We start from the raw sequence: 9,729 nt of genomic DNA, 5'->3' as shown, positions 1-9,729 counted from the left end.
ACAAAAGCTGGGTAAGAAACCAAAGTACTGAGAGACAGAAAATACTCTACTTAGAGACAGAAAATACTCCACTCTTCCCATCCAAGACTGCAGACTGGGTGAACTGCAATCAAATTCATCAAGCTCAATTTCTTCTTATCAATTAGGTTGAGTTTGTTCTCTGGAGACTCATCATTTACGTATACAATTAGATTCTGGAAGGTCTACTCAAGTTCACAAACTGCCCCAGTTTGAATTCCAACAAGAAAAAAGGTTAGGTTCAAGATGGGATTTCCAGAGTAAATGCATTCCCCAATGTTCTATGTGTAATAATAACTGTGTCCTTATACCCTATAACTTGTCACAATTTGGTCTTCCATTGTTTATACTATACAAATACATGCTCCTTGATTTTAGCTTGGTGTTAAGATTATTAAAGTTCAAATCCATCAGTATAGAATTTCTATCTGTAACAACTAAATTAAAAACTACTGAGTATGAAAATGGCTCGAGAAGCTTAGGGATTTTTTTTTAAATAAAAGAAACGAAATAGATGTTTAATTCGAAAAATACACTACATTAAATTCAAAACAATGATAATACCCATTTGAATTTTGTGTGCTTTTAGCACTTCACTAGGGCAATGTAAATACAGTAAACAAATGTTCAGATTGTTTAAATTTTTCAAAGGCTTCTAAAAATTTTTTGAAAATGTACCCTTATGAAGTAGGCTGATCACCAGTTGAAAAGTTTTGATTTTGCCAAGGCTTTAAATTAAAAATTAACTGCCCCATGGTAACATGAGCCCATTAATATGTAAGACAATTAAAAATAAGACTACAAAACCAGTTAGCTAGAAAATGACAAGGTCACTCACTTGTAGCAACTCTGAAAGACAAGAATTGTGATACCAGGCTAGTAGAAAGAAAGATATAAAAAATCAGGTCTCACTACATTCTTCCTCAATAAAGTATACAAATGCAATCAACATACAGAAATTTTGTTATATATTGTGGCTTAAAAACTTAAGTAGTTGAATAAATCAAAAGAGAAAACAATCAGAGAAAGTTCAAGACCCACATTCTTGTCTGAATCACTTACAACTAGCTAAATGATGCTGTTGGGTAATTTACACGTTACCCTGGGGTCTTTTTTAAAAATTCTAAGTTATGGGTAGTACTGCAAAGGGGTAATATACCCGTTGGATATAATGAACAAATACAAAATTATATATATACATATTTATTACCTATCATTTTCACCACAAAGCTTCTTGAATTCTGCAGCTACAGTCTCATGGTTTTTGTTTTTAAGCAGCATTTTTTCTTGTTCTGCTTTCAATGTTTTTTCCAAATCTTCCAACTGTCCTTTCTGTTTTAGTAACTGATTGTAACTGGAAAAAAAATGTTATGCATTTGGTTTATAATATTTCCTTAGGAAAAAAAATTTAAGAAATAATGGAAATGAGTTTATTTTATAAATATCACATAAAGCATGTAAGTTTATATACATTTCCTATATAAATTATCTCAGACATGTTTAACATTTGAAATTTATTACATTATTCAATTCAAATTGTTTTCTTAAATTGGTTTTAAGGCAACAATACAAGAAAAGATGATAAATTACCGATCTTCAAGGTCTTTATGTTCCACCTCGAGATTTTTGTGGGCAGACTTCAGAGTTCCATGTTTAGCAATGAGAGTCTCATATTCTGAAGCCTGCCGTTCATGTAGAAGTTCCAGCTTTTCATGATCTTTGACCAGAGAATCATAGAGAGATTTCAGATCTTCTCGCTCTTTGATTACAGATTCATTTTCATTTTCTAAGGAAGACTGCTGGATTAAGAGTTGTGCATTCTGGTTCATAAGTGAGGTACTTTGGGAATTAAGCGTGGAATTTTCAACCTACAAGGATGCCAGACATCAGAACAATAGTTTATTTATAATTCTTTTAAAATAAAAGAATGTTAACTTTAGGAAGCACTAAATAAATCACAGCACATATATTCATATTATACTAAGAAAATTTGGATTTTAGATCCCCAAAAGGCAGGCTACCATTTAATTTTGATTTTTGCTAAGTGTTAACATATTTTTTGAGTTGAATTATTTTAAATGAAGGTCATTAGCAACAATTCCATAAGAGTAAAAAATTTTAAATGCCAGTTTATCAGTTTATAGAAGTTGACAGTTGATAGAGCTGAAAAACTACTTGTGAAACTCGACTGGTAATTTTCTCAAGTCTAAATTAAACCAGGGCTTTCCAGGTGGCTCAGTGGTAAAGTATCCACCTGCCAATGTAAGAGATGCAGGAGACATGGGTTCAATCCTTGGGTTCAGAAGATCCCTTGGAAAAGGAAATGGCAACCCACTGCAGTATTCTTGCCTGGTTAAATCCCATGGACAGAGGCGCCTGGTAGGCTATAGTCCATGGGGGTCACAAAAGAGTCACGCACAACTTAGCAACTGAACAACTAAATCAAATCAGTATATTCTTTTTCATTTGGAAAGAGTTATACAAAGAACTTTTAGATTCAGAGGGGGAACAATTCCACATTTTAAGAGGTTTCAGAGAGTGGTACTTTCCCCCACCTGACTGCTCTATTTGAAAAGACACTGGTAGTATTAATTGCAAGATGGATCCTTTGAATTAAGGGTAAGTTTAAAGACAAAATTTTCATGCTGTTATTTTCCAATAACCTAACTGATATGTTGCAGTAATACTTTAAAATAAGGGTTTCTACCTGATTAATTATAATTAACTTGTTGAAATGGGTGAAAGGCCATAAAGTCAATGTAAATGAAATTTTTATTTAATGAATAAATTTATTACTTAATTTAGACACTGACATTTTAAAAATGCTGATATCCAAAAATTTGGCATAGTACTATATAAAAATACTTTATCTTCAACTAATTGTTAAATTAAATTCACTCACTAAGAAACAATGTTACTTAAGTCTATTCATCCTTATTTTAAAGCATAATTCAAGAGTTTTGTTGCATATCCCCACAATGTTACATTACAACCTGAAGCTTGGCATTCTGTGTTTGAAGAGTGGTATTCTGCTCCTGTAATGATACTGTCTGCCTCTGAAGTGCAAGAATCTGAGCCTGCAAATTATTGTTCTGTGTTTCAAGTTGCTTCAGTTGAGTTTTCAATGCTTGCTTCTCTGCTTGCAGTGTAGCATTCTGAATACAGAAAATACGTATTAAAAATAAAAGCAGCATCAAACATATTTCTGTTTAACAGATACTAGAATGTTATACAAGTGTTCATTACCATGATAATCCAAAAAATCTCAACAACCTTAAAAGAGAAAAAGACAAAACATTTCCCCTGTAACCCAAATTGTAAAAAGATACTTAATCTAGGAAAGAAAGCAATACTAAAACCTTAATACTATTGTGTCTGTGTTCTGCCTGTTTTATGATGTCCAAAGAACAATATATTCCATTATAAGTATATTTATTAACACAGAAAACTAGAATGGGATTGTCGGTTCTGCGATTTTTATGCTACTCAAAAGTACCCAGAGCAAACAGGGCTGTGTCTAGCCAAGAGACAGTGAACCTTTTTCTAACTCCCCAGAGGCAAATACCCATATACACATACATAAATATGTAGTGGTCCCTGGGGTAGCAGCAAAATTAAGTGTTTTACAAACACAATTATTTAGAAGAGAGGTAGGAACAATCTTAACCATCTGTTTAAAAAATTTAGTACATAATAGACCTAACAGATGTTACATATATTTCTCCTGTTTTATTTTTTTCATGGTAGAACACACTTACTACAACTATTTTAGCTATATGACTTCTGGAATGAATCCAAATAAAACATACTATTTTCAATTTTCCTAATATATAGGATCATATTTCAATTTTATAATTAAATGGTTGAATTACCATGCAAATAATTATATTTAAAATGTAATGTTTGTTATAAATATTTTATTTTCAGGATTATTTCTAAATAAAAACTCATTTAAAAATTAGCATCAAAAAGTATAAACAAAGAATCTTCTGGAAAATCAAAATAAAACTTTAATATACAAGGCCAGAATTTATATATAACTGCAACATGCAAAAAAGATTACAACTGATTTACAACAGATCATCTTTATCATTATTTTATATTATTGGACAATGACAACATTCACTTTATAGGCTTTCAAGTCATATATACTACATATCATACATAAAAGTTAAATCATGATTTAATTGATATTATACTATGAAATCAAAGGTGAGAAAGAAAAATGCTTTAAAATGAATGCTGACATTGTACTTCTCTTTTGTTCATCTGATCACAAAGGGTAAAAAAAGTTTACACTAGAAAAATAATACGGAATCTGTTCAGTCATTAAGTTGCTCAGTCGTATTTGCAACCCCATGAATCACAGCACACCAGGCCTCCCTGTTCATCACCAACTCCCGGAGTTCACTCAAACTCATGTCCATCGAGTCAGTGATGCCATCCAGCCATCTCATCCTCGGTCGTCTCCTGCCCCCAATCCCTCCCAGCATCAGGGTCTTTTTCCAATGAGTCAACTCTTCGCATGAGGTGGCCAAAGTACTGGAGTTTCAGCTTTAGCATCAGTCCTTCCAAAGAACACCCAGGACTGATTTCCTTCAGAATGGACTGGTTGGATCTCCTTGCAGTCCAAGGACTCTCAAGAGTCTTTTCCAACACGACAGTTCAAAAGCATCAATTCTTCGGCACTCAGATTTCTTCACAGTCCAACTCTCACATCCATACATGACCACTGGAAAAACCATAGCCTTGACTAGATGGAACTTTGTCGGCAAAGTAATGTCTCTGCTTTTCAATATGCTATCTAGGTTGGTCACAACTTGTCTTCCAAGGAGTAAGTGTCTTTTAATTTCATGGCTGCAGTCACCATCTGCAGTGATTTTGGAGCCCCAAAAAATAAAGTCTGATACTGTTTCCATTGTTTCCCCATTTATTTCCCATGAAGTGATGGGACCAGAAGCCATGATCTTTCTTTTCTGAATGTTGAGCTTTAAGCCAACTTTTTCACTCTCCTCTTTCACTTTCATCAAGAGGCTTTTTAGTTCCCCTTCACTTTCTGCCGTAAGGGTGGTGTCATCTGCATATATGAGGTTATTCATATTTCTCCTGGAAATCTTGATTCCAGCTTTTGCTTCTTCCAGCCCAGCGTTTCTCATGATGTACTCTGCATAGAAGTTAAATAAGCAGGGTGACAATATACAGCCTTGACGTACTCCTTTTTCTATTTGGAACCAATCTGTTGTTCCATGTCCAGTTTTAACTGCTGCTTCCTAACCTGCATACAGGTTTCTCAAGAGGCAGGTCAGGTGGTCTGGTATTCCCATCTCTTGAAGAACTTCCCTCAGATTCTTGTGATCCACACAGTCAAAGGCTTTGGCATAGTCAATAAAGCAGAAACAGATGTTTTTCTGGAACTCTCTTGCTTTTTCCATGATCCAGCAGATGTTGGCAATTTGATCTCTGGTTCCTCTGCCTTTTCTAAAACCAGCTTGAACATCAGGAAGTTCATGGTTTACGTACTGCTGAAGCCTGGCTTGGAGAATTTTGAGCATTACTTTACTAGTGTGTGATATGAGTGCAACTGTGTGGTAGTTTGAGCATTCTTTGGCATTGCCTTTCTTTGGGACTGGAATGAAAACTGACCTTTTCCAGTCCTGTGGCCACTGCTGAGTTTTCCAAATTGCTGACATATTGAGTGTAGCACTTTCTTATATACCATTCTGATATAACAAAAAGGTGCACCATTTTCCACTTATATATGTGAGATATATAAGTATATTCACTTATACTGTTATAGTTCAGCTCTTCAGAAACCAAAATGTAAAAGCTCTAACGAGTCTGGGTATCCTTAATAAGAAAAACTCCTACAGTCTATAATGAATAGAAGAGATAACTGAGAGTAGATAGGGTATCTAAGAACAAGAAAAGGTTTACAATGGAAAAGGATGCAGTTAACAAACATACGTACTAGCAAATCAGCAAAAATTATCAGTCTAATACAGGGTAGCCATCTTTACAAACCCATTATCTAAATGAGTACAATATGTCAACCAGGTAATTTCTCTCCAGTGGAAGTTTATAGATGAAGTAAGTGGGAACAGAGATTCATCTTATAGAATATAACACACCAAGTTTTCTGAAATGTAATTTTTAATCTAAGTGATTGATATATAAATATGTATGACTGAATAATGAAACATGAATTTTCATATGTAGCTGATAAATACATTAAAAGGATATAAAATAGCTCACTAATAATTTAAAACACACAAATTAAAATATTTTCTATCACTTAAATAGAAATTACAAGGTTGGTAATACCCAATGTCAATCTGGAATAACAGATATTCTATTAGTGGAACTGAAAATTCACTTTTTTGAAAAGCTTTTACAACAGTATCAATTAAAATTAACTACACACACAGAAATATCTCTCTATATATGCTCTTTGACCTGTCAGTTCTACTGTCAGCAATTTACTACTCTAGGAACTTCCCTGGCAGTCCACTGTTTAAGACTCTGCCAGCCCAATGTAGGGGGTGCAGGTTCGATTCCTGGTTGGGGAACTAAGACCTCACATGCTGTGGATCCAAAAATGTTAGGGCTTTCAAGGTGGTGGTAGTGGTAAAGAACCCTCCTGCCAATGCAACAGATATATTAAGAGACTCGGGTTTGATCCCTTGGTCCGGAAGATCCTCTGAAGGAGGGAATGGCAACCCCCTCCAGTTTAGAGAAGGCAATGGTGACCCATTCCAGTACTCTTGCCTGGAAAGTCCCATGGACAGAGCAGCCTGGTAGGCTCCAGTCCATAGGGTCGCTGAGGGTTGGACACAACTGAGCCACTTCACTTTCACTTTTCACTTTCATAAAGCACTGGAGAAGGAAATGGCAACCCACTCCAGTGTTCTTGCCTGGAGAATCCCAGGGACAGGGGAGCCTGGTGGGCTGCCGTCTATGGGGTCGCACAGAGTTGGACACGACTGAAGCGACTTAGCAGCAGCCACCAGTATTCTTGCCTGGAGAATCCAACAAACAGAGGTGCCTGGAGGGGTATTGTCCATAGGGTCGCAGAACATGTTAGGGCTTCCCAGGTGGCGCTAGTGGTAAGGAACCTGCCCGCCAATGTAGGAGACTTAAGAGATGCGGATTCAATCCCTGGATCAGCAACGGATTCCCCTGGAGGAGGAAATGACAACCCACTCCAGTATTCAGCTGGATTCGGTCCATAGGGTCGTAAAGAGTTGGACACAACAGAAGAGAATCAGGATGCAGAAACGTTATAACACGGATTTTCACGGAAGCAAAATCTGAAAAATAACTTAAATGTCCACTGATATGGAATTTACTTAAATAAATTATGGTAATATATACACAATGGAACAGTATGTGTTCATTAAATAAAATTATATAGCTCCATATATGCTAAAATAGATCTAAGATAAAATAATTGAAAAATGGAAATAAGGTCTCAAAAATGTAAATCTGTAAAAGAAATAAAACTTCTATAAACAGATAACTCACAAACATTTTTCTGGAAATATAAAACAGTTTTCAGTGATTATTTTTGGATGAAAAAGTAGAAATCAGTAGTGTAAGAGATTAACTTCTGTCTTCATGGCTTAGTTTTCAATAAACAAATTAGAAAACAATAAAACCAAAGTTGGCTTAAAGCTCAACATTCAGAAAACTAAAATCATGGCATCCGTCTCATCACTTCATGGCCAACAGATGGGGAAACAGCGGAAATAGTGGCTGACTTTATTTATTTTTCCAAAATCACTGCAGATGGTGACTATAGCCATGAAATTAAAAGATGCTTACTCCTTGGAAGGAAAGTTATGACCAACCTAGACAGCATATTAAAAAGCAGAGACATTACTTTGTCCACAAAGATCCATCTCATCAAGGCTATGGTTTTTCCAGTAGTCATGTATGGATGTGAGAGTTGGACTATAAAGAAAGCTGAGCGCAGAAGAATTGATGTTTTTGAACTGTGGTGTTGGAGAAGACTCTTGAGAATCCCTTGGACTGGAAGGAGATCCAACCAGTCCATCCTAAAGGAGATCAGTCCTGAGTGTTCATTGGTAGGACTGATGTTAAAGCTGAAACTTCGATACGTCAGCCACCTGATGCGAAGAGCTGACTCATTTGAAAAGACCCTGATGCTGGGAAAGATTGAAGGCAGGAGGAGGAGATGACAGAGGATGAGATGGTTGGATGGCATCACTGACTCCATGGAGATGAGTTTGAGTAAACTCTGGGAGTTGGTGTTGGACAGGGAGGCCTGGCTTGCTGTGGTCCACAGGGTCGTGAAGAGCAACTGAACTGAACTGAACCACAACTCTTTTACTTGTTAGCACATTAAGTTTCTTTAGGCTCACTCATCTTTGAAGAATAAATGGTTGCTGAATTATTTTCTACAGTAAATATTTAATAAATAAATAGTGCATACTTAGTGCATATTTAGTGCATATTTATTAAGAATCTGCTATCTACCAAGCATTGTTTTACACAGAGAAGGCACAGTGATGTAAAAGAAAGACAAGCTACTTGTGTTCAGGGAGCTTTTTATAGTCAAACAGTAAATCAGTGAATACTAAGAATTAATTGGTAAAAAGTTCCATGAAGAAACTAAGCAAGGCAGTGGTGTGAGAGTAAATGGTTTTAGGTTGGGGACAACTGCTTCAGCGGAGAAGGGGTCAGGGAAAACCCCTTATAGATGACATGTGATGTGAGACCTGAATGTTGACAGAAGCCTGTCACGTGTTCCAGCTAGGGCAAGCAAACAGAAAGGCCCTGAAAGAGGAATAAACAGAAAACGCCAATATGACTAGAATTAATTTGCTTATTAAGTGGCGGTCACTGTTCTGTTTTCCACATATTAACAGATACTAATATTATCCTCAGATTAATAAATAAGGTAGGTAGAAGACTAATATGGTATAAGGCTAGAGATACAGGCAGGGAAATGTCAAATAGGATCTTACGGATATAGTAAAAAGTATGAAGTGAAAGTTAAAGTGTTAATTCATTTGTGTCTGACTTTGCGATCCCATGGACTGTATGTAGCCCACCAGGCTCCTCTGTCCGTGGAGTTGGTAGTCATTCCCTTTCCCAGGGGATCTTCCCGACCCAAGGATTGAATCTGGGTCTCCAGCACTGCAGACCTATTCTTTACCTCTGAGTCACCAGGGATTTCATTATTAATAAAATGGGAAAACACTGAAGATTTTAAGCAGGAAAATGACATGACCTGGATTATGTTTTAAAAATAACTCTAGGGTTTCCTTGGTGGTCCAGTGGTTAAGAATCCACCTTGCTGCAATGCAGGGGACACTGGTTTGGTCTCTGGTTTGGGAAGTTCCCACATGCCACGGGGCAACTAAGCCCAAGAGCTGCAACTACTAAGCCCACGTGCAGCAACTACTGAAGCCTGCAAGCCCTAGAGCCCATGCTCCACAACAAGAGATACAACTGCAGTGAGAAGCCCACACACCGCATCTAGAGAGCAGCTCCCACTCTCTGCAACTAGAGAAGCCCAAGAGCAGCAACAAAGATGCAGTGCAGCCAAAAATAAATAAATAAAAAACCTCAAATTATTTTAAAAAAAACTCTAGGTTACTACATTGAGAATGGGTCAGTTTGGGCAAGAAGTGAAAGGGGCAGGCCGGTTAGGATGATACTCTTTTTTTAACAGGCCAGATGAGGGGT

The 9,729-nt window shown here is 36.6% G+C and overlaps 1 protein-coding gene across 14 annotated transcripts in view; it reads right to left on the bottom strand.

Annotated features, from left to right (window-relative positions):
- CCDC88A (coiled-coil domain containing 88A) overlaps window positions 1-9,729 on the bottom strand; it is a 120,676-nt gene that overhangs the window by 25,545 nt on the left and 85,402 nt on the right. For all 14 annotated transcript variants that reach the window (XM_042246141.2, XM_004005941.5, XM_042246142.2 and 11 more), the window contains exons 19-21: window positions 3,012-3,173; window positions 1,609-1,886; window positions 1,229-1,372 (exon numbers count right to left, since the gene is read on the bottom strand). In XM_042246141.2, coding sequence (XP_042102075.1) covers window positions 1,229-1,372; window positions 1,609-1,886; window positions 3,012-3,173 — 584 coding nt within the window. The remainder of the gene's footprint in view (window positions 1-1,228; window positions 1,373-1,608; window positions 1,887-3,011; window positions 3,174-9,729) is intronic.

Source organism: Ovis aries, chromosome 3 (genome assembly GCF_016772045.2).
Source record: "Ovis aries strain OAR_USU_Benz2616 breed Rambouillet chromosome 3, ARS-UI_Ramb_v3.0, whole genome shotgun sequence".
NCBI lineage: Eukaryota > Metazoa > Chordata > Mammalia > Artiodactyla > Bovidae > Ovis > Ovis aries.
Note: the sequence above shows the minus strand (reverse complement) of the source record. Positions and strands in the feature narration are given on the sequence as shown.